The sequence below is a fragment of the Lytechinus variegatus genome, chromosome 15, assembly GCF_018143015.1.
Source record: "Lytechinus variegatus isolate NC3 chromosome 15, Lvar_3.0, whole genome shotgun sequence".
In the NCBI taxonomy this organism is placed as follows: domain Eukaryota; kingdom Metazoa; phylum Echinodermata; class Echinoidea; order Temnopleuroida; family Toxopneustidae; genus Lytechinus; species Lytechinus variegatus.
Genome location: NC_054754.1, coordinates 733,685 through 759,573, shown reverse-complemented (window position 1 = coordinate 759,573; position 25,889 = coordinate 733,685). Strand labels below are relative to the sequence as shown.

Here is a 25,889-nt window from a genome sequence, read left to right as displayed (position 1 = left end):
CTCGTGCTCACATTTTCAAGAGAATGCATATCACATTACAGAATGCCTGGGTATAATAGTACATTTTCTCTGAATTTTCATGTCTTTTATTTGAGTGCAACGAGGCAACAAGGGATAAGTAATTTTTTTTTTGTAATACAGGCAGAGGAATTAAAAGAATTTTCTAGCCATTTGTCAGGTGCAGGCAGTTTCTGTGAAACTTCATTTCGTTTGGTATAAGATTTAGGGAGACAAGAAATGAACAAAACTTAAAGGGGTGGTCCAGGCTGAAAATATTTATATCTTAATGCATAGAGTAGAATTCACTGAGCAAAATGCCGAAAATTTCATCAAAATCGGATACCAAATAATAAAGTTATTGAATTTTTAAAGTTTAGCAATATTTTGTGTAAAAAGCCATCATGAATATTCATTAGGTGGGCTGATGATGTCACATCTCTACTTTCCGTTTTGTTATGTTATTACATAAAATCTTATTTTTTTCATTATTCCATACTTAGTGTGAATAATATGTCTCCCTTATAATGAAATAAGTTGCAGCAATAAATATCTAATGCATTAAATCAGCTGTCAATCTAATTTTTCTAGTTCTTGGAGGAAAAAAATTTGAATAAACCTTATTTCATATAATAAAATACAAAAGAACACGTGGAGATGTGACATCAGCCCACCTAATGAATACTCATGATGACCGTTTTCACAAAATATTGCTAAACTTTAAAATTCAATAACTTTGTTATTTATTATCTCTATTAATTCTACTCTATTTATTAGTCCAGACCATCCCTTTAATGTTGATAAAACTAAGTGGGTAACTTGTAGTACAGGAGGGGCAAGGGTCACTTGAAGCCCTAGCGCCACGATGGTATTAAAAAAATAATGTCTGATGATTTAAGGGGTGATATATGTCAGAAGGATTGAAGCACTTCCTATAATATTGACCACTTGTGACTAATGATCTTTTACTTGTGACTGATCATCTTTGGCATAATTATCCTCTACTTACATGATTTTGTCCTTTTGAATTAATGATTATAAGGTTGCATTTTTTTTTATTACATAAAAATAAAGATGCAAAGACTTAGCTTACCTCACGAGGGACATGTTGGTGAGAATACTAAATGCATTTCTGACATGAAGGTTGGTTTATGCAATATTGATAAAATTTTCAAAAAGTAAGTAATAAATATTTCTCCTCTGATTGTAATTTTTATCTTTAACAGGTATTTTCTTGATTCTGCCTTGCATTGAGAGCTACACAAAGGTGGATCTTAGAACTGTTTCTTTTGATGTACCCCCTCAAGAGGTAAGGAGGAGGGGTGGGGATCTCTTCAACTAATAATTTGTTCCCTCATTAAAAGTCGAGTATATGTGCCATCTTAAGGACTTCTTGATTGTTCATTTTTTTGAACCATACAAAAGGATACTTTCTACATATGCGGCTCTAAACAAAAAAATGTTGGCAGAGAAATATTGATTCCAAAATGTATTCAATGCAAGAGTTTCCTAGATAGTCTTTTCTTGAGTCACATATGTATGAAACTAAATACTTGAAATCATTCACTTCTTTAGGTTTGGCCCATTTCCTTTTCAATATTGATGCTTGATGATGAGCTTTGTTAAATGTCATGTCCTCGGTCTTTGGGGAATTCAAGAAGAGGCCAAACTTAGCAGATGCATCCTCTACTGCACAAAGTAGTTCTTGTGCATCCTTCAACAGAGCATTAGTCAATGCTATATCATCAGCATACTATAAAATAATTTGTTGGTTCTGATGTGTAGACCTAGTGTCCATTCCTTTGTTCTTACAGAATATAATGAATATCTTATAATGTAATCTACTACAGCTGACCTCAAGCCAGAATCATGATATGAAACACAACCATGAATCACAATGCCACAGGATCAGCATTTAGATGACCTTCATACTGCTGTTTCTCCTTGAATTTGGGCCAATCTAGTGCGCGTCACAGTGCACAGTTTGACAGAGGAAGTATAACTTTTTGCGCATGTGTCGGCTCTCGAAAAATCAATATTTTGCTTCCAGGATTCATAATGTTATTCCTCATTTTGTTTACTTCTGTAATTCATCTTGTCGGTTTATAGAAAATGGTGTTCGGAAGTGTATTTCAGCGTAGATCCAATTTAAAATTGACAATGTTAATAATAATAATAATAATAGTAGGCATTTATATAGCGCCATCTATGTAGAAATATTCTATTCCAAGGCGCATTGTTATTATTATTACCCCGGCTTTAGCTTGAGCTGCCATTCAGCGCTCAAGGAATTAACCCTGCCGGGTGCCCATTCACCTCACCTGGGTCAAGTGCAGCACAATGTGGATAAAATGTTGTGCAGAAGGAAATTACGCCATGGCTGGAATTCGAACCCACGACCCTCTGTTTCAAAGTCAGAAGACTTATCCACTGGGCCACAACGCTCCACACAACTAACTCAATAACAATAACTGATCATTGAGTAGTAGAATTAACCAGTTGTCTCACGATGGATCAAACGTAGTGGGAAAGCGTCGTTTCGTCTGCAAGCTGCTAGACTTCGTCAGGCAATGAGCAAAGACGCTGCTGCGTACGGGTTATATAGCATCGGGAGCTATTGTCCGGCTCCACTCAGTCTGTCCAGTTACTTAAGGTACTAGAACTTTAAGTTGAAGATAGGACAAAAATGAAAAGCAGTGGAAGATGCGATGACCAATACAGAACTTGAAGTTAAATGCACGTGCAAGAAATGCATGCATAGCACATATGTACATACACTGTGCATAGTGCGCCCCTTGAGCTTGGCAAAAGTCAAACCGAAAGTAGCCTGACAGTGACGTCATAGAATCATGATTTAAATCACGATTGCGTTTATACAACTTTTTTCCTTCGTGATTTTACAGAAACTTCTTTCCAAATGCCCCTTTTTCCATGTTTCATGTTCGTGAATTTAGAGACGTTATTTCACTTTTGACTAAATGCAATGTGATACTGCAGAATCATGATTTTAGTCATGATTATAGACTTACAAATAGAAAGGGTGCCGTCAAGCTGAAGATTTAAAGAATTTGTCAAAAACTGTTCAGTATGTTCATCTACACTTAGAACAAAAGAAAGTGGATCTGTATAAATTACATCAATATGCTTGTATTCATTTGGGATACCATAATTTGAAAAGAATTTCAATCATATTGCATTATATGGTTAATGCTATTTGAGAAATCAAGGAAGATGATAGAACCTTATTCACCAGATATTCTCAGTTCTTCAATGATTCGCCTTATTGAGAGAATATGGGAGGAATGGATCTATTTTGGCTTTTCCTTCATATTGGATCAACATATGGAATTAAGAAGCATTGAATCTTCAGCTCCAATCAGGGATGATGTTATACCTCTATAGATTGATGGTGATAAAAGATCCCCTTTCTTTAGAATGGGTATAATGGTTGACAAAGAGAAAGCTTTGGGCTTATTGTCATTTAGAGTCTCATTACAGAATTTGAGAAGAGTTTCGTGAGATAGATGACTCTTCCACATAACAGCAGGAATGTTATCGGGCTAAACAACTTTGAAACTTGCACCTTTTTCAGAGCACAAAGAAGCTCCGCCATAGGAAATTGCCCTGTTTTAATAGGGAGGAGACTCACATATTTTAAGGTACATTTTTTGAAAGAGCATGATTATAGTGATTCTTTCCTATCCCAGGGGGCCACTTCTATTGACGAGTAGATACCATGCGCAACCAAAAAAACATGTAAAAAGGATCTCTTTTTCAACATAAGCACGTTTTGTATGTATGTAACGTAATAAGGGTGTCAAAAACACTAAAAAATGAAAAAAAGGATATACATCTGTTTCGCTAGGAAAGCTACATGTTTACGGTCCAATTTGCGAGGGTATAAAAGATACTTTATAAAGGATGTACTTTTTTGCACCAACACTACGTGTTTATCCTGCAGGAGATTGGATGGAACATACCCATCAGTGGTCTTATTAACTTACATGGAAGCAGGAGACCGTCAAAAACACGGATATACGTCGTGTCGTAATTCAATTTACGACACGACGAAATTATTTACGTTGTGTATTGAATAATTACTACACAACGTAATTCCGAATTACTGCTCAACGATTTAATGCAATGACGTTAAATCAACCAATGGGATCGTTCGTTATAAACCTCCTAAGCAATGCCAGCGCGGGGGAACTTGAATGCGGGGCGCGGCCGATCGCGCTGGAGTTATCGACCAATAGCGCCCGACCAATAAGAATTTTGAAGATAGCGGACTATAAATCAATAGATTTTGTGTACCATGTCTACAAAAGCACAAATTGAAATTGAAAGTAAGTTAAAAGATATCGGTATCAAGAGTAAACGATTATCTATCGAAGTTGGAACGAAAAAACTTATAAACATCGATTAGCATTGGTAATGATTTATAATTATGTATTGGAAGATGATGAAGAAAATGAAGTACAATTTATGAGTTGTCAAGGTGTGCATCAATTTGTAAAGACATCCAACTTCTATTTGTTATACGTATTTCATTTTGTATATGAATTGAAGTTGTCAATAAAAACTACTCAATACAAAAAAAATAATGATAAGAATAATAAAACACATACTCATTGGTGGTTGCGGGAGCCGGATGTGTGCCGTTAGATTTATCTGCCGCGTTTGACACAATAGATCATAACATTTTCATATCTCGGTTATACAATAGAATAGGAATTAGGTCCACAGTCTTATCCTGGTTCCAATCATATCTGTCTGGATGGACTTCGCAAGTCGATATTTATGGCACATTGTAAAATTCCATAACTCTAGAAATTGGACTCCATCGGGGGTCAATAGTCGGACCCTTAGGCTACTCAATATATACTCTTCCAGTTGGTGATATCATCCGAAATCACTGTATCAATTTTCATTTTTATGCTGACGACATACAATTATATGTTTCTTTTGATCCGAAGACTCCTGGAGCTCTAAATAATGCAGTGGTTAAACTCCAGAATTGTATATCAGATATAAGACAGTGGATGATAGTGAATAAGCTAAAACTAAATGACAAAAAAGTGATTTTTTTTGTTGCGGCCTCTTCTTATAACTTGCGCAATCTTCCAAATGTTCAACTTGAGGTTGATGGTACACTCATTAGACCAACAGAAATAATACAAAACCTTGGTGTTGTTGTATACGTAGACCGCAGTTGGGCAAAGTCTACGATAAATAATATTTTACAGTAAGAATAGAAAAGGTATCATAACAATCCTGCCGACTACGCCAATTGTTGTATACGTAGACCGCAGTTGGGCAAAGTCTACGATAAATAATATTTTACAGTAAGAATAGAAAAGGTATCATAACAATCCTGCACTACGACGTTGCACTGACATGACTGAATACAAAAAGAATCTGTGTACAAAAGAATCTGAATACAAAAGAATCTGTGTGAGCAGTGAGCATAAACTGATGAAGTTGTAGGACCTAAGCTCTCAGATGACTGAGTCTCACCTGGTTCTTGTGCAGAGACGGCTTCGAGCAAGTCCACTAGCTGATCTGACTGAGCTGTTGAGTCCCGACTTGCTCTAAGGCAGAGAAAGGATACGCCGACGGCAGCTCCGTAGCGAAGTCTAAGTTGAATCTGGAGGGCTCAGCTCCGCAGTCAATCCAGGCCAGTGTACGGTGGAAGCGTTGCAGCGGCCAACCGACTGCGTAGAGGCTCGCTCCGCGGATATGGACGTACGCAAGAGATGAAGTATGGCGGTTAGTGAACCGGTATGTGAGAGAGTCAATGTCCGAGTCATGGGCCCCTGTATTATATGCACCGCGAAATATGAATGTACAAACGAAAAAGTAGGATGAAAATAAAGTCCTCCCCGTAGCTCGAAACACCCCAAACGTGCCCAAGGTTGGCCAGGTGGCGATCACTCGAACACACGCTGTCCAAAAATTGATCCAAAACTTCCGTATAACTCGACGGGATTTAGGATTTCCAACGATTCAAGAGGTACGTCGTAACGACTCGAAGCCATGAGAAAACACTGCTCTGGACGGTCCTCTGCCGTAGCTGGCGCTCTTTCCGATCGCACTCTGCTACTTGCTCACAATATACATGTAGCTTATGAGTTGCACAGACGTGCGTACTACAGTGTCATATTTGATTCCCGCATGTCAATGTTGTACCATATCTCTCATATCTGTAGCACAGTGACTTTTTATTTAAGGAACCTTTCTAGAATCAGAAGGTTCATTGACCATAGTCTGCCTGTCACAATGCCGTTCGTTCATTGGTTGTAGAATCAGAAGGTTCATTGACCAGTCTGCCTGTCACAATGCCGTTCGTTCATTGGTTGTAGAATCAGAAGGTTCATTGACCAGTCTGCCTGTCACAATGCCGTTCGTTCATTGGTTTTATAATCAGAAGGTTCATTGACCAGTCTGCCTGTCACAATGCCGTTTGTTCATTGGTTGTAGAATCAGAAGGTTCATTGACCAGTCTGCCTGTCACAATGCCGTTCGTTCATTGGTTGTAGAATCAGAAGGTTCATTGACCAGTCTGCCTGTCACAATGCCGTTCGTTCATTGGTTCTAGAATCAGAAGGTTCATTGACCAGTCTGCCTGTCACAATGCCGTTCATTTATTGGTTCTAGAATCAGAAGGTTCATTGACCAGTCTGCCTGTCACAATGCCGTTCGTTCATTGGTTCTAGAATCAGAAGGTTCATTGACCAGTCTGCCTGTCACAATGCCGTTCGTTCATTGGTTCTAGAATCAGAAGGTTCATTGACCAGTCTGCCTGTCACAATGCCGTTCATTCATTGGTTCTAGAATCAGAAGGTTCATTGACCAGTCTGCCTGTCACAATGCCGTTCGTTCATTGGTTGTAGAATCAAAAGGTTCATTCCAGTCTGCCTGTCACAATGCCGTTCATTTATTGGTTGTAGAATCAGAAGGTTCATTGACCGGTCTGCCTGTCACAATGCCGTTTGTTCATTGGTTGTAGAATCAGAAGGTTCATTGACCAGTCTGCCTGTCACAATGCCGTTCGTTCATTGGTTGTAGAATCAGAAGGTTCATTGACCAGTCTGCCTGTCACAATGCCGTTTGTTCATTGGTTGTAGAATCAGAAGGTTCATTGACCAGTCTGCCTGTCACAATGCCGTTCGTTCATTGGTTCTAGAATCAGAAGGTTCATTGACCAGTCTGCCTGTCACAATGCCGTTTGTTCATTGGTTGTAGAATCAGAAGGTTCATTGACCAGTCTGCCTGTCACAATGCCGTTCGTTCATTGGTTCTAGAATCAGAAGGTTCATTGACCAGTCTGCCTGTCACAATGCCGTTCGTTCATTGGTTCTAGAATCAGAAGGTTCATTGACCAGTCTGCCTGTCACAATGCCTTTCGGTCATTGGTTCTAGAATCAGAAGGTTCATTGACCAGTCTGCCTGTCACAATGCCGTTCGTTCATTGGTTCTAGAATCAGAAGGTTCATTGACCAGTCTGCCTGTCACAATGCCGTTCGTTCATTGGATCTGTCCTGTATCAATTATTGCAATGGGCTCCTTTCTACAATTCCCTCTAATCAATTAATCTGTATTCAACGACTACAAAATTGGGCAGCACGATTAATTTGACAGGTTTCCCGAGATCATCCTTCCCGACTACTCTTTAATTCTTTTCACTGGCTTCCTTTTAAACAGACAATTACGTTCAAATTACTCTTGATTGTCTACAAAACACTGAATAAACAGGCTCCACAGTACTATTTAAGTTACTGCTTGAATCTGTATACACCAACTAGAGCACTTTACATGTAGGTCGGCCAGTGATTACCTTTGCCTCACATATTCATTAACTTGTACATTAGCTGGTGACAGAACTTTTACGGTGTCGGCTTCAAAATCCTGGAACGACCTGCCACTAATAATTAGACAGTCTCCATCATTAGCAATTTTCAAAAAGTCAATAAAAACTCATCTCTTTCGTACATTGTAGTTTTTGTCTCACCTGCATAGCAGCGTGAGACTATAGGCACCGCTTTTTCCGACGGCAGCGGCGTCAACTTCAAATCTTAACCTAATAAGTTTTTGAAATGACATCATAACTTAGAAAGTATATAGACCTAGTTCATGAAACTTGGCCATAAAGTTAATCAAGTATTGCTGAACAACCTTTTAGAGTTTCATGTCACATGACCAAGGTTAAAGGTCATTTAGGGTCAATGAACCTAGACCATGTTGGAGGAATCAACATCAAAATCTTAACCTGAGGTTAAGTTTTTGAAATGTCATCATAACTTAGAAAGTATATGGACCTAGTTCATGAAACTTGGACGTAAGGTTAATCAAGTATCACTGAATATCCTGCATGAGTTTATGTCATATGATCAAGGTCAAAGGTCAATGAACTTTGGCCGAATTGGGTGTATCTGTTGAATTTCTATTTCCATTTATGCTCTATATTATACTGTTGTTTTTTTATGAAGTAAGAATGCCCTTCTGTAAAATTGTACTTGATTTGTATTGTTTTATATTACTTTGTATTATGTTTTAAATGGAAATGAAATAAAAGAATTGAATTGAATTTAATTGAAATTACCATCATAACTTTGAAAGTTTATGGATCTGATTCAAGAAACTTGGACATAAGAGTAATCAAGCATCACTAAACATTTTGTGCAAGTTTCAGGTCTCATGAGTAAAGTCAAAGGTCATTTAGGGTCAATGAACTTTGGCCGAATTGGGGGTATCTGTTGAATTACCATCATAACTTTAAAAGTTTATTGGTCTAGTTCGTTAAACTTGGATATTAGAGTAATCAAGTATCACTGAACAGACTGTGCCCATTTCAGGTCACATGACCAAGGTCAAAGGTCAATGAACTTTGGCCGAATTGGTTGTATCTGTTGAATTACCATCATAACTTTGAAAGTTTATGGATCTGATTCATGAAACTTGGACATAAGAGTAATCAAGTATCACTGAACATCCTGCGCGAGTTTCAGGTCACATGATCAAGGTCAAAGGTCATGTAAGGTCAATGAACTTTGGTCATATTGGGTTTTTTTGTTGAATAGCCATCATATCTCTGTAAGTTTATTGGTCTAGTTCATAAAAAGTGGACATAAGAGTAACCATGTATCACTGAACATCTTGTGCGAGTTAGAGTAGTTTTCAAAGTCAGCACTGCTGCTATATTGAACCGCGTGATGCAGGTGAGATGGCCAGAGGCATTCCACTTGTTAAAATATTACATTTAATTAATTCATTGTAAGCGCTTTGGGCCTAATGGGCCCTATTATTACAAATAATAAGTAATGATAATGATAATAATAATAATAATAAAGCGATGACCGGGAGTGATGATTGATAAGTAAACTTTCCTTTATCACATGACTGACTGATCTTATGGCAAGATTTGTAATGTGCTGAATATTGGTAAAGTTTTGAGGAATTCCATCAAAGAGACTTATGAATCATTAAAGATTTGATTTTGTGCTGTCATGTGGAAGCAGCTGTCCCATATGTCAGTATTTTCCTATATAAGAAATTAAGTTTCTGATGATATATTGAATGAACAAGTCTTTATCCTCCATTTTGAACTAAAAAATGACTGCCGTAAAATATTGTATTATGAAACATATCTCCTGTTTGTAAGCATTATAGACCATTCAAATTTGGAGGGAAATGATTGAATTGTGATGTGTGACATACTAGCTCGTTTAGTTGAAATGGCGGATCATTTTCATTAGCCGCCATCTTGAAATACGTACATATCCGGTTAGAAGCAAATAAAGTGATTAAAACTGGTAGGAAGTGAAACATAACCTAATCACTCCATTCTTTATTAAAATATGTCTCTAATGGTTGATCTTCTGGATTGACGGACATTTTGAATTGCATGTTTTCATTCAACAGGAAATTTGCCCACATTGTGTAGCACTCAACTCAGGTGAAATTAATGTGTACCTGGCATTCCTTGAATGCACTGCACAGTGGTCTGGAGATTGTAACAGAACAAGAACTATCTCAGAATTAGTGAAAATGCACAGAAAATACACTTCTCCAAAATGATTCAATGCAAAGGTGCATGGTTAATTGAATAAACAATCAATTTTCTTTTCTTTTTTCTTTCCCATTTCAAAGATTCTCACCAAAGACAGTGTGACAGTATCAGTGGATGCAGTCGTTTACTATCGCGTACAGAATGCAACCATCAGCATTGCTAATGTAGAAGATGCCAATGCCTCAACCAGACTCCTTGCTCAGACCACCCTACGTAACGTACTTGGAACCAAGAACCTATCAGAAATCCTCTCAGATAGAGAGGGTATCAGTCATTTCATGCAGGTATTTCTTCCAAAAGATTTAACCACCCAAACAAACACTTGATTTGAATAAAAATGGTAAACAATCAAGCCTAATGCTGAAAATTTTATCAACGTAAGGTGTAAAATAAGAAGTTATGATAATGTTAACTTTCGCTTAATTTCACAAAATTCTCCTTGTTGGTATATGAGGTAACCCTTGATTGTCACTCACTTACATGTACTACATGTAGTATGTATTCAGGTGAATGACATATTTTGATATCCTCATTAGAATGTTAAAACAATGTTTTATTTTCCCGAATAAGAAGAATTGCTATTATTGATTTTATGAGTCTCTTTCTTACATCTCCCATTTTTACCTTTGCCATTTTTACCTCTGCCATTTTCATTCTTATTACTTAAACTTAAATTAGACCAACTCAATTATAATAAACAAGGTTATAAGTTGAAAAAAGGGTCTATTCTTTCATTGTTTTTGTCGTACTGACTTAGCTTCACAATCACTATAATCCCTTAGGCGCTGTCATCCAATTCCATTCCGATGAACATCCGTTTAATATCCTTGCTACGTACTAGCCACGCCCAGTCTTTTCTGTTTAAATCTAGCCTCCTCAATTTTTCTGGCTAATTACAATACATAGATTAGTCATTTTTTCTTTGTTTTATGATAGTGCTCTTTCTGAAAGAAAAGGTACCGTTTATTCCAGTGCCCCCCCCCCCCCCTACTTTCAACTTGGCTCACACACCCCTGCTAACCACTATTTTCTTACCCAATTGCTTTCTTTGCTTGTTCATTTACGTGTAGATTGAAATGATCAGTGGCCTTTTTTATATGCCCATCCTAGACCGGACGTATTATAGTATCATGCTCAGTGTCCGTCGTCCGTTAACTTTTCCTTGTAAATGTGATGACTCCAGTTTAACTTAACCTAGGCTCATATAATTTGGTGTGTATGATACTAGCATAGATCCCAGGAAGCCTATTGATTTTCAGGTCAGAAAGTCAAAGGTGAACTTGCCACCTTCCACTTTTCTTCCTCTTTAATTTGTATGACTTTTAACACCTGTTGAAAGTGGTGATTGGGGTATATGCTCCTCACCCCTTAAATTAGATAGATACGCCCAAAGGAGTACATATTACCTGAACTTATATTTTATTTGTGCTATGCTTCAGGTGTTCATTTAGCTCTACTTATGTCAAAGCATTCGGGATTAAGAAATAAATGTTCTCAGTTATAAATACCTTCACAACATTTCATATGAATGTATAAACACATTTTTCTTCATTTTTTTCAGTCAAGTTTGGACGAGGCTACAGATCCTTGGGGTATCAAAGTGGAACGTGTCGAAATGTAAGTATGAACACAATCATTTTTTCTGTATACTCACACCCTTGTCAAACATATCCAACATAGCTTGGCCCACTAAACTATTTTGTGTTGTTAACTAACATGTACCAAATTTGTGTAACACCATAAGATATGCATAAATGTAACAATTAAAAACTCACAATTTTATGCATAAATCGATCCATTCAAAGAATACTGAGATAATATAATGACAGAAGGGATGTTACAGTATAGTTATTGCATGGGGAACTTATGATTTATAAATTACCTACCCGGACATGTTGCTGTAAAACGATTATGGGCATTGCTATTGCAACGGGTTAAGCATATCTCCATTTCTGTTTAAAGAGTTTGGTGGTGATTTAGCGTGCATTAAGAGACAGGTGAAGAAGGTATCCTATTGTGGATGGCCATTACTTGTAATAATGAGTTAATGGACAGCAGGTTGTGTTAAAAGCATTTATTATACTTGATGATGGTTGTTTCCATGGTGATAAATGTAATATAAGCTTACATTGTTTACCTGGACTAAAGTCGTGCACTTTGTAATCATGCATTTATCTTGTAGAACGAAATTGGGGAGGATAAATGGCAGATCTTTTTGGAGTATAATCATGTAAAAAATTTGTGTCACATGATTTATTGTCTAGTAAAATAATCATGGTCATCTTTCTGCTTCTGGAAACCTTTTCTCTTGAAGAAAAGACCTTCATTTCAAAGAGGAATATATTCTCATATTCACATTCAACAAACCATCAGATATTCATTTAGTATGAATAGTGGGCTTGAAGGCAGATGTATCGTGATTGACCCCTGTGAACCTGCTCCTTTAACATTATGTCTTACTCTTAACATCATTTAAATGTGTAAATGTTAATTGCTGAAAATTATTATTGTTCATTCATCATAAATGAAACATCTCCTTGATGGCATGCTATGTAGTAGATTAAAATTTCTAAACATTTCAATGTAATGATAAATATGATGATGGTGTTAATCATAATAAGAATAATAATAATTATCATATTTCCCAGGGTCGTTACTTCAGCTTGAGGAATAGTTCAGGCGTAGTCTACAGGCACAGACACTTGCTTTTTGCAATTCACATAATACAGAGTCTGAAGAAGTGAGACTAGATTCACTATGTATTGTGGCTATCAATCTATTTGACACTAACAGTCTTTGTAGTCTAGTCTTCACTCTAGACCTGTTATTGATTGAAGTGTCAAATATGAGTCTGTGCTTGGAGACTATAGCAGGCCCTTCACAACATAAGAATATTATTATGTTACCCTCTCTCATTCAATTATGACAGCACCTGACAAAAAGGTCCCATTTTTTAAAAGTCTGGAATTAATTTACCAGTTATTGAACTTATACCCTCCCGTTCATGAAGCAGGCACTATACTACTGGGCTACCATTCTGATATGATCATGAGTTGGAGGTAAAGGTGGTGTCACACCTTGGCGTTTTAGACAGCGTATGCCCGACGTATCAAAATTTCTCTAAAACGTCGGCATACGCTGAACTTTGATTTTTTTTTTCAACTCTGGGCGTATACTTAGCGTATTCATAACGAGTTGGACGTATACATAACGTATTAGTAACTTATATCAAACGCTTCGTTAACTTATAAGTAACGTATTCCAACGAATGCTTAGCGTATTGCTGGCGTACAGAACTTATGCCCTACGATAGCCTAACTTACGCATATCGCGCGGCAGCGTATCGCTGACGAACACGTGCCGTAGCCTATAAAAAGGCTGCCCCTCGACTATTTAAATCATAACCGCACGATACATCACCGTATCAACACCACTGCCATGCCGAAGAAAACTCCTGTGAACCCCACCTTTATATACCAATTCCTATAAACGTTGTCAATACGCCATTATACGGTAGCTGTAAGTTATAAACACGTTCAGTAAGTTTTGTGGTCGTCCGGAGCACGTCTTCATACGTCAATATACGTTGGAGTTAAGTTACACATACGTTCAAAGCACGTTACTCATAGGTTAGAAGTAAGTTTTAGGGTACGCTGGACATTATCTCGACGTACATCGACTTATGAGTAACTTACGAGTAACGTGTGTCAACGCGTATCAACGGTCGCGTAACTTGCCTACAACTTATGGCCCGCGTATGCGGGACGTATGAGCCATACGCTGGCATACGTCGAAAAATTTTGTGCAAGCACAAAATTTTTCGACGACCTTGCCGTATGACGACGTATACCAGCGTGTTTTAGCGTACTCTTAACATATGCAAAACTTACCCGTAACGTATTCGACGTACACCAGCGTATTTGCCAAATTCCTCATACGTCGGGCATACGCTGTCTAAAACGCCAAGGTGTGACAGCGTCTTAAATCGATGAATCAGGTTATTTTCTTTTTACTTACGCATATTTGAAAGGGGATTCTTTACAGCTGTATCTCCTTTCATTTGTTTATCAAGGGTTAACTGCAATGGTTCATCTTGCGTATTTTTATACGCCCGTCCTAGACGGGACGTATTATGGTCTCACGCTTGGCATCCGTCCGTCCGTCCGCCCTCTCCGTCTGTCCGTTAACTTTTCCACTGTAAACACGATAACATCAGTTTAACTTCACCTAGGCTCATATAATTTGGTGTGTATGATACTAGCATGGATCCAAGGAAGCCTAATGATTTCGAAGTCACAGGTTAAGGTCACAGTGACATATTTTCATCTTATCCTTCTGCAGTCCTTAAATGCAATAACTTCGGTTTAATTTAACCTAGGCTCATATAATTTGGTGTGTATGATTCTAGCCTATGTCCCAGGAAGCCGATCGATTTTGAGGTTAAAAGGTCAAAGGTTAAGGTCACAGGGACATATTTTCATCTTACCCTTCTGCTGTCATAACTTCTGAAGGTTTCCATGGTGAAGAAGAATAGTGTAGTAGGTTTCACGGTACACCATGTATCTTTCTTGGGCAAGTGTTGGTTCTGAAAAGGACCACCCAATCTCGACTTTTTGACAAGTGTGTTCTTGTCGTCCTCAGGAGAATGACAAGAACACAAGAACACACTTGTCGAAACATCAAGATTGGGTGGTCCTTTTCAGGACCAACACTTGCCCAAGAAAGATACATGGTGTATCATGAAACCTACCACACTATCCTTCTGCTGCCCCTGTAAATGTGATAACTTCGCTTTGACTTAACCTAGGCTCATATAATTTGGTTTGTATGATACTAGCAAAGATCCCAGCAATTCTATTGATTTTGAGGTCAGAAGGTCAACGGTAAATTAGCCACCTTCCACTTTTCTTGCTTGACCAATAACTCCATTTTCGCGTTACAGGCCGATGTATTTTGTGCTCACCTTCGACACTCTTGTTCAGATTTCTGTCATAGCTCACTTCTAGTACTGTAATATAATGATATTGTGTTCATGTTCTATGCATGGGACCTAACTACAAGTGTCACACAAATGTCAGCACATATAACCTACATACAAATTTAGAGTGTGAAACATACCAGACTTAAATATGATCACAATTATTATGAGTTATTACCTTCCAATATGGAGCAAAAGTATGAAGCACATGATTGGCCAGGGTTAGTGTTTAGCCAGCATGTCATGGTTCAGTAGATAGCCAGTGCAATAGGCAGTTTATCATCGGTCAGAATTTACTCCATCTCCTCCTGATCAACTCTTTTAATATTTGTCTTCAAATTCAACCTGTCACAATAGTAATAATTAATATGTGTTTTCCTAGCACCTTACGTCTACATGTAATCTGTTCCCAGGGGGCCACTTCCATTCACAAGTGGATACCATGCGCGACCATGGGGTCTCGAAAAGCACCCTAAACACGTAATGTCCATATTCTGAAAATGCACCCCTTAACAAGTATTGGCGTGTGAAACCCTACCCTTAATAAGTATTGGAAACAAAACGATACTCTTGGCAAATATTCCCTGAAATGAAACCCTAAACAAGTACAGGAATGTTTTATTGTTACGGGTCCTTCGGTCGTCGGCTTTACCTTATTTGGTTTAGTATGACCCCATCTTCTACACCTCGTGCAAACCGGACTCTAAACACGAAGAGTTGGGGCAAAAAGGACATCCATTATAAAACATTTGAATTTTGTTTTATCATCCCCGCAAATTCGACCCTAAACACGTAATTTTCCTAGTGAAATAGATACCCTTTTTTTCATTATTTTGGTGTTTTTGACACCCTTATCACGTTACGTACGTAACGTGCCCTATTTACGTGTTTTTTGGGTCGCGCATGGTATCCACCCGTCAATGTAAGTGGCCCCTCCGGGAATCTGTTCTGATCCGCACTATTATTATTTCTACCTGGCTGGCACTTTCAACTTTCAGTGCATTCATGGAATCATTCTTACCTGGTATGCATTCATCTCACCTGGGTTGAGTGCATTCATGGAATCATTCTTACCTGGTATGCATTCATCTCACCTGGGTTGAGTGCATTCATGGAATCATTCTTACCTGGTATGCATTCATCTCACTTGGGTTGAGTGCAGCACAATGTGGGTATTTTGGGGGCTAAAGGAAAATGTGCCTGGATAGGATTCTAACCTGTTGACTGTCTGCTTGAAAGAGGAGAGCCAAAGCTTATTATCTGACCATGGAGCTTGCGCATTGTGGAAGCATGCAATAGTATGCTTTAATGAAGAAGTAATCCTGCTCTAAAAATGTGAGTGCATCTTTGTTTGCTGGATAGTATTTTACATTGAATCATGAAATTGCATCTTATTTTGAGATTGATCTAATATGAAGAGTACTATAAGTTATGTAACACATGCATAATAATGCATTATCGTATTGACTTGTAAATCACCTGTATACCAATTCTGTGATCCTACTGCATACAACGTGGAAGTCATGTGTTTAATTCTTAGTGAAACATCCCCAATGATAGTCTGCTTAATGAGAAAATCATTTCAGGATCATTTGAAAACCAAAGCTGATGATGACAAGCTAGTTTTGCTCTTGCCCACATTCCTATCTAATGAGGGATAGGCAATGACATTATTTTGGGGCATTGTACTTTATGTGAACGGATGTGTTTGATGATACATGGATTTAATGACAAGACTGTGGAATAGACACCATCTGTGGTCATTGATTAGCTAGATATTAATCTATTTTCTACTGTAACCTTGGAGTCCTAGAGTGAAGAGGGAACTCAAGCCCGAACCATGGGGTAATGGAAATGTCGGACACAATTTTTAGAAGGCTACTGCTGAAACTTACTCCCAGCATCATGAATTTATGTTTCAAAGTAACTTGTGGTTAATCATTCTATACCCATTTCCATCAAGTTTCTGTTTCTTCCAAATATTCAAGCAATATTCTAAACCTGATAGATACTAAATTTGGTCATTCTCATGAAATAATATAGCCATCTAATTCATGTAGAGAAAGAATCAGAATAATGTTTATAAATAAACAAAATATCAGCTGAATATTTATTGACTTCTAATAAAATAAAGATTCACTATGTAAATTATAATTGTCAAAGGACAAAACACTAGGCCCTTTAAGATAGAAGGTAAAATAATTATATAAAACGATTACATGCTTGAATCGTGGAGAATATAATCAGAAAGAAAAAGCCAACAGTCTTTTTTCAGTACTAACTTACTTGGTGTTACCACAAACCTCATCATCCAAGGAGTGTTGTGGCCCAGTGGATTAGTCTTCAGACTTTGAAACGGAGGGTCGTGGGTTCGAATTCCAGCCATGGCGTAATTTCCTTCGGCAAGAAATGTATCCACATTGTGCTGCACTCGACCAAGTTGAGGTAAATGGGTACCTGGCAGGAATTTATTCCTTGAAATTCCTTGATTCCTTGCCATCGTGCTATAAAAGGTTGCGGGGCTACAGCCAGGATAATAATATCCAATTAAGCGCAAAGGGACACATTTGGCAGTGATATGCGCTATATTATTGGTATTATTATTATCCAGGCTTACCACCTTGCAAATAGATGAATTGGAAAAATAGTTTGAATCTGTGTAATGCAAGTTATAAAATGGTAATACAAAGGCATATGCCTGCTGAAATGGAGAGAATGACATGGAAGAGGATATCCTAAAAGATAATAATTTGTTAAAGAAATGGACAAGGGCCCACTGTAAATATGATTGCACAAAACCAAACAGCATGTATAACTTGCATCTAATCATGCAGAGATAATCAAACATTAGCATAAACGTGGAAATAACAGAGATATAAATGAAAAGCCAACTTGGAAAAGAATATTATTGGGAGTCTGTATATTCAATGCACATTAAAACCTTTGTGAAATGAATCGATTAATCGTAAATTATACAAGCAAAATAAATTTCATTACGTTTCTACAGTGTGATGGGTCTTTTTCAATGATATAGTTAGAGTTGGAGACGGCTGTCTGGGGTCGGTGAGTTATCACTAGTGGTACCCTACGGGGTACCCTCTTAGTTTTTGGACGATTTCTCTCCTGAAGAGCTTGCTGACGTGTCAACTTGGAGGCCTTGCGTACAGCACTTGCTATAACATCTTCAGGATAACCCCTTCTGCGGAAGAACATTTTCCTTAGATTTCCATGGTAATCAGCATAGCTGCTGCACAATCAGTGAAGCCTTGTGAGTTGTGAATAGGGTATGGTTACCACAAGTCTTTTACTCTTACATCATCAACAACAGTAGCCCTATGTTTGGTAATCACATTTGGATCATCACAAGTGTCACATCTGTTCATCTCATTCTCTTTTTTTTAAGTCATGACGTTTATAAGAAATATAGTGATCACGTTCATGGTTGTCAGCATCATTTCCATCAACATTCCTCCTCTTATTCATGTACGATAATGATGTTAATTTTTTGTTGTATGAAAGAAGACAAGTGTGTTATTTACCGTTGTGCTCATGGATGTAGATTTATCAAAGATAATTGGTGGTCTGTACAAAGGTTCTGCAGCCCACTGCATCTCTCATACATCCGTGAGGAATGGTCCTGGGTCTCGCGTTGAAAAGATTGAAGCGATAGTCTCATAAGTCTGCGAGAATATTGTTTTAGGTTGAAGGTGATAGTGTGGTTACTAAACCTCCCAAGGCAGTGGCAGGTCATGATGTGATATCCAACAGGAATGACGCTAGGTCCATCGTAGACATTACAGAAATTGTTCATATATATATATGTGAGCTTTTGTTTCCCTGAAGAAGACGTGTTTCTAACATCGAAAATTTGTACTTCAAAATAAACTGTTGGAATTAAATGTGCATTACACTTTGCCTCATTAATATATATGTATATGAGAGAGAGGGAAAGACTAGTGGGACTGTATTCAGAGTAGGGAAGCATGAAAACTAAGCAAGATTCTGACTCGGATTACTTGTTGGGGTTCTAATTTCTCTCTTGCAGAACTGTTGTGTGTTTTGTAATATTATGTACAAAGTAATATATATTTTGTCTAATTTTAATTACAGCAAAGATGTCCGCCTGCCTGTACAGCTGCAGAGAGCTATGGCTGCTGAAGCTGAAGCAGCCAGAGAAGCAAGAGCCAAGGTATTATTCCAAGAATAGCTGGCTTGGTTCAGACAATCATAGCCTGTCAAAGCTTTGTAGTATTTAATGTAAAAAGTCAATGGGATATAAGATTTCAAGAGAAAGTGACAATTTCTGGGTTTCCAACATGATAAAAGGCTAACTATGTAGCATATGATGTCCTAGTAGAAATAATGTCTTGAGCCACATCAGAAATTTATTGGAGACTTGTAAACAGTAGCTTTTGTTTATTGGCATGAGTGGCAATTTTGTCTTGCCTTGGATATGACAGGAGTGGAAATAAACAAAAACTTGTAAGATTTCATTAAGAAATTTTTTAGAATGCCTTCGTTAATACAAACCTATTTTTTGACAAACAACCATTCATTAATTAATTGTTAAAGATAACATAACAAGTGTCACATCGTATTGCACTGAAAAGGGAATAATTTTTTCAGCATGTGTTTTCTTTGTTTTCATAGTCAGTATGTTTAAAGAATATTCTAGGCTGAGAACAATATGATTTGAAGAAATAATTACAAAGTTATGACATCTTAAAGGTTTACATTATTTTTTATGAATGGTTCAATGCATGGCTTCATGCATATGCAATGAACAACCTGATGATGTATAGCCCCACTTCTTTGTGTCTCGCCTGAATGAAGTTCGGCAGAAACCTGCATGTAGCAATGACTTTTCCTATTAGTCTGTTGGGCTGTTATAAAAGTTTGTATTGAACTTTCATTTCTTTATTTTCGCATTAGTTATGTTCACAGTTGGTACATATTATTCATGATTGAATGTAGGATCATGTAAAGCATGATCTCAGTAAGGGCTGTTGAAATTTGAATCTCTAAAGAACGTCTCACTCACATCAAACACATGGTGAATCCAAGTTGAAATCTTCTTTTCTTATTGTGTCATTTTGGATTCATTTGTTCTGATACTTTCCAAAATAACTATCATTTTCGTGAACTTTATATTTAAGTGAAGAAGTAATAGATTACATGAGGTAAAACTTTTACATTTTATCATGTTTTCAAACAAGATTCCCCCAATTTGTTGACACAGTTGTATCCCTCAAGTGATGATAAATGATCAATTCTTATTTTCATTTGACTATTTATGGCATGGCAGATAAAGAACCTCTATGGTTTGCAGTCATTCTGCAGCTAGGTTCCTATGCTAATGTGTAAATAGATAAAATTCATCCAAATCATCCTGTGGCTGAATTCACCTCCCTTCAAGATCTCATGAATCTTGAGACTTTCTTTCTCAAATAATTGAACCTCTTTATCTTCAAGTAAAATGGAATGTTATAGTATAAAAAAGAAAGAGTAAATGTTACGCCTTCATATTGGTCATTACTTTTGAATAAAATAAGTAAGTAAATTTAAGGCCTGAAAAGATGCCTCAGAACTTTCTCCTCTTTTTTCTTTTGCAAAATGTGCAAAAATTGTTTTGATCATGAAGCTGAAAATCTCTACTTTCTCACAATGTCATTCTCAATATGTAACTCCTTTTAATTGGGTGAAGATGCACTACTTGTATTGATAGGGAGGGGTGACCGAGGTATCACGGACAGCAAAAACTTCCATGAAAAACACTTGAAAATAAAAAATCACTCAAAATCAATGACAATCTTTTCCTAATGCTTATCCAGTCTATTCTTAAATGCAATCACTGAACAAGCAGTGACTACATCTTTTTTATTATATTACAGCTTAGATCTTCAGCTTAATCATTATCTAAATATTATTTGAGCTCAATCAGAAATAAGTGTAAAAACTTTTGTCAGGTGAAAATAGTTATATTCAGATTTTATATCAAAAGTTTCACCTTACAAATTACAAATTCTTTTAAAAATTTAAACACATGACCAGAAAGACTTTACAAAGATAGCAAAACATTAAAATTGTTCAATATTTACAGCGGCAATGGCCAAATAAAAAGAGGTGTTTGATTTGGACCCAGCTCATTAAATATGCAGAACCTTTTTACTCAAGAATATCACTTGGATGAGAGAACCTACTTTTTGAGGATCTTCTTACTGTCTGTTAAATGTATAGATTTGTCTTTCCAACCTATAGGTGATAGCAGCTGAAGGAGAACAGAATGCATCACGAGCCCTAAAGGAAGCTGCTGATACCATCTCAGAATCACCTACTGCTCTACAACTTAGATATCTACAGACTCTAAACACCATCTCAGCTGAGAAGAACTCCACCATCATATTCCCTTTGCCCATTGATCTTCTTAAGTAAGTTACACCCACAGGCCCGGTCACATATGCGTGTCACATGAGGGGCACCCGGCCAGTGAATTGAAATTTTGCAGTTTTGGCCAGTTCATTGTCATTCACGAGGTGTGCGTCATTGTACATAATGCATTCGTCAAGTGCGTTATACAAATGTTATCTATTCGGCGCCATCTGCTGGTGCAATTTTTTAAGCATGTTGAAAAATTTGTGCTGAGCTTGACGCATGACTGTACGCGCTAGACCAAAGCAAGACACATGCGGGCACACATTGAAGGGGAAGTCCACCCTGAAGAAAATTTTGTTGTAGAAACAGCTGAGAAAATAATGAAAAATATCGGTGAAGCTTTTGAGGAAAAGCCATTAAAGATTAAGAAAGTTATTAGAATTTCAATATTTTGATTTGTGATGTCATAAGCGAGCAGCTGCCGTATATGTGATGTGATGTAATGTAAAATGCATGAATTTCATTTTGGTCTCGCCTGCATAGCAGACTATAGGCGCTCCTTTCCTATGGTGACGGCGGCAGCGTCGACATCAAATCTTAGCCTAAGATATAATAATGTTCATGTCTGGAGACTGCTGGCCAATTTTCAAGACATTTGATCTTCTTGAGCTGAAGTGTGACAAGGAGTTCTGTCCTGCTGGAAAATCTGCCCTTGTGCATGAGAATGTATAGCTGAGGAAGTCAGAATCTGTTGATAATGCTGTCAGTGTTCCCATCTACTCTGCATATCTTTCTTGTACCACCTCATCTTGTGTAGCCCCACACCATTATTTTCCCAACTCCAAATTTGACGGTTTTCGGGGCGTATCTTGGATCTAGACGGTGCCCTATTGTGAAAATTCAGTTGGCCAGCACAGTCTCCAGTCATGAACATTATTGAGCATGTATGGAGCAGAATGAAAGAGGACACAAAGCCAAAGAATGTGGGGGAGTTGTGGAACGCCTGTGAAGCAATTTTTTATGCTATTCCTGATGCCATCATCAACCAACTGCAGTACAAACCCCCCCCCTCCCCAAGACGTATGGTAACTGTTATCAAGGCCAAAGGAAGTCACATCACAAACTAAATTGTTAGTTCCTGGTGTTGCAGTCAGTTTGATGTTGATATGATGCAAGAATTTTTTGTTTTCATTCAGTCTGAATGATTTGTAAATTGTGACATGACATGTGTAGTGGAGAGGTGCAATTATTGACTGATTTTGTTTTGAGTTGACCTAAAAAACGCTTGAAAGTTCACAAGAGGGTTTCCTGAAACCGCTGAGAAAGTGTCGCAGTAAAACTGCCATGACGTTTGTAAATAATCATGAATCTGAGTGATGTTTATATTTTTGGAAAGAATGATTATTTTGACTGTTTATATTGTTAGTTTTGTCGTTTGTGGAGTAACAGAACAAAAAAATATGTTAAAAAATCTCTGCGAAAACAATAAAAATAAGTTGTCGAAACTAGCTGAGATATGTCAGAAAATTACTATTAAGGTAACTTTGTGTGAAAATCAGTTCTTGGAAAAATGGGATACGGATATGTCTGGAAATAATCCAACTCCTTGCAATTTTCAACCCGAGAAGTTTGTTTTCATGCCGAGTAAGCACATCATCTTTGGTATCACAGCGCAGATTGACCAATGAAATGTAGCTTCTTGTAAGCTGCATTTCATCACTGATCACGATCATGTTGATAAAGACAGAAGGAATTGAGAAAAACAGAAATATCTATCCTTACCTTGTACTTTCGTTCAGCTGTTAAAGGGCCCACCTCGTGGTGTGGGTGAGACTTGGGTTCGTCAAAAACTCCTTGTTATTTTGTGTCTGAACCCCATCTTTACACAGAGATTTCTCAAGAAATAAGTCTTCAGCACAGCGTAAACTTGGCATGCAAATTCGTTCATATCTCATAAATATGCACAACGAATCTCATGAATATTCAATGCAGAGTGTAGATGTATCTGAAAAAAATTTTAGGGCACTATGATATCATTTTAGAAAGTCCTGAAATTTTGTGTATACATACCGCAGAAATATAAGCAAGTGAATTTTTCATTAGAAAATGAACTCTGTCTCTACGTCATATCTCAGGCCCCACGGACTGATTCGCACCAAATGTTGGTAGTGGTGGTATTTTATCATGCTCTACCAAAATATGGTATGAAAATGCTGAAATACAAAATTGTAAAATTGATGATGTCACATTTCGGTACTCAATGGATCTTCCCCAAATATATTTCCTCGCACTTCAAGTTTTTATAATTTTATGTAGTTACATATGCTTCTTTTTTATGACTACTTAAAGTGATTGTCCCCTTTTAATATCTAAATCTAAAATATTTCCAGTCATGCTTACGTTTGCAATAGTGGATTGTCTGCTCTCCATGAATTCCTAAAAACAGTCTTTAAATGTCCCTTTCCTGGTCTGAATATAACAAATTATCAGCTCGCGTTTCGCGCTTGCATCATATGGTTTGAATTCCTACAAACAAGCCTTAAAATAAGATCTGATTTTCAAAAATTTTCAGCTCTCTTTTCGTGCTCGCATCATTTGATTAGTGAGTGCTTCATGTGTATAGGTGTAATTCTAAAAAAATCATCTCTTGGGGCTGGCTTTAGATTCCTGGCAAGATATGTATGCTCTTCATGAATTCCTAAGAAATAGTCCTTAAAATGTCCGTTTTGGGGTCAATATATACCAAAAATAAATCAAAATTTCAGCTTGCGCTTTGCTCTCGCATTGTTTCAGTAGTGAGATAAGTAGGCCTACGTATCTTGATTACTGACAAACATTTTCTTATATTTGATCAGTGAGATACATACAAGTTTAATGGCACAGTCCTTAAAATATCTCTATTAGGTCAGTATACCTGGCAATTGAGCACACTTCGCGTGTCCACTAAGTTACTGAAAAATTTGCTGGTGACCCACGGTACGCCCCTGCATATAAGAGTGGGATATTTGGTGGACAAACTTGCCCTTTCATCATTTTACTCAGGGATCATGGGGTTTTAAATTCCTGTTTTGCTTGAAATTAATGATATTTTCTGTGGATCCAAGAAAAAATGCGCCAGCCCAAATTCCAAGCTGGTAGCTATTTTCCCAGAAAATTATTTTTCAGCAACTACTTTTGTCAATTGCAAAATGCTTTAATCTCTTTTCATCTCTTTAGATGTTTTTACATGTGCCATAGAGATCATTTAATCCATTTATGCATACAGAAGAGTCACAGATAATTTGGTATCCTTTTAAGCAAATTTTATGATTTTTTTATGGGGCGTCCACAGCCACCTTACTGCATGGTGTTGTGTTGAAGAGTCTGCAGAAGCTGTGTGTTTAACAGGCAGTGCATGCGCTAGCTATTCGTCCATCACGTTTGCAAAACTTAGTGTATTCGTTAGGATGTTTCAGATATATACTCTATGTACGGTCTGTATGCGCCCAATAAAACGCGCAGCACATCAGCAACGCGTAATGCATTTGGCGCAAGCTCGCTAGCCCCACTCTCAAAACCTGAAAGGAGTTGGGCGCACAACGACGCACTAATCATTTTGTAAAATTTTCAATGCGCGGGCTGTGCGTCCCTCATGCGACACGCATATGTGACCGGGCCTTTACGCAGTAAAAGAATGAGTGCGAAAAGTTAAAAATGGTCATGACGAGTAATCATCTTTAGTTTTTAAGCGTAAAAGCCCTAAAACACCCCAGGCCATGTGTTATGAAGTTAATCAGTCAGAATCATAGCAGGGGGCCACACACAAGGCTTTGTAATCTTGAATACAAAACTGGATGCATGTATCTAGTGCGGTATGGTGTGTCATCCCGTAGGACTAGCGTGCCAAAATTGATTTTTTGGTTGTTTTGGCTTCAATAGGGTCCCCTTAGACCAAAAACGATGGTGGTCAAATTTTCAGACCCCTCCTTCCCTTTGTGGGGGGTCCTTTTTGGCACCATATTGGCCTGTACAAAGCCCAATAGGATAATCCATTGTTTTCAACCTTATTTCTCACTTTTCTTCGCCAATTTTATTTTTAAGTTTTCTGAGGTGTACAAGAATGAATATTTGATGATGTTGTGAAGTCAATATTTTTCACTTTTGCCGTACGGGGGGCGGATTTTGCAAAAAATGCCCCAAAATTCCAAAATATTACCCCAAAAATGTAATTTTCCCCCTTTTTGGCACTAGGATTAGGACAAAAAGATTACAAAATGAAGTGCATATGTCTTGTTGTACAGTTCAATAACAGAGGAATACATCACATGTAATTTATATGATTATTATTGGTAAATTAATGTAAAAGTCACCCCCATTTCAGGATTTTATGCAGTGAAAACCTAACTACAACACTAGAGGGAGCCATAATAATAATAATAATAAGGCATTTAGGAACGCTATACATAGTACACTATATCATAGCGTTTACACTGT

At 37.5% G+C, this 25,889-nt stretch overlaps 1 protein-coding gene across 4 annotated transcripts in view; it reads left to right on the top strand.

Annotated features, from left to right (window-relative positions):
* Positions 1-25,889, top strand: part of LOC121428371 (band 7 protein AGAP004871-like) — a 98,896-nt gene that overhangs the window by 58,748 nt on the left and 14,259 nt on the right. For all 4 annotated transcript variants that reach the window (XM_041624957.1, XM_041624956.1, XM_041624958.1 and 1 more), the window contains exons 4-8: positions 1,224-1,306; positions 10,147-10,350; positions 11,628-11,683; positions 19,155-19,233; positions 21,303-21,472. In XM_041624957.1, the coding sequence (XP_041480891.1) occupies positions 1,224-1,306; positions 10,147-10,350; positions 11,628-11,683; positions 19,155-19,233; positions 21,303-21,472 (592 nt within the window). The remainder of the gene's footprint in view (positions 1-1,223; positions 1,307-10,146; positions 10,351-11,627; positions 11,684-19,154; positions 19,234-21,302; positions 21,473-25,889) is intronic.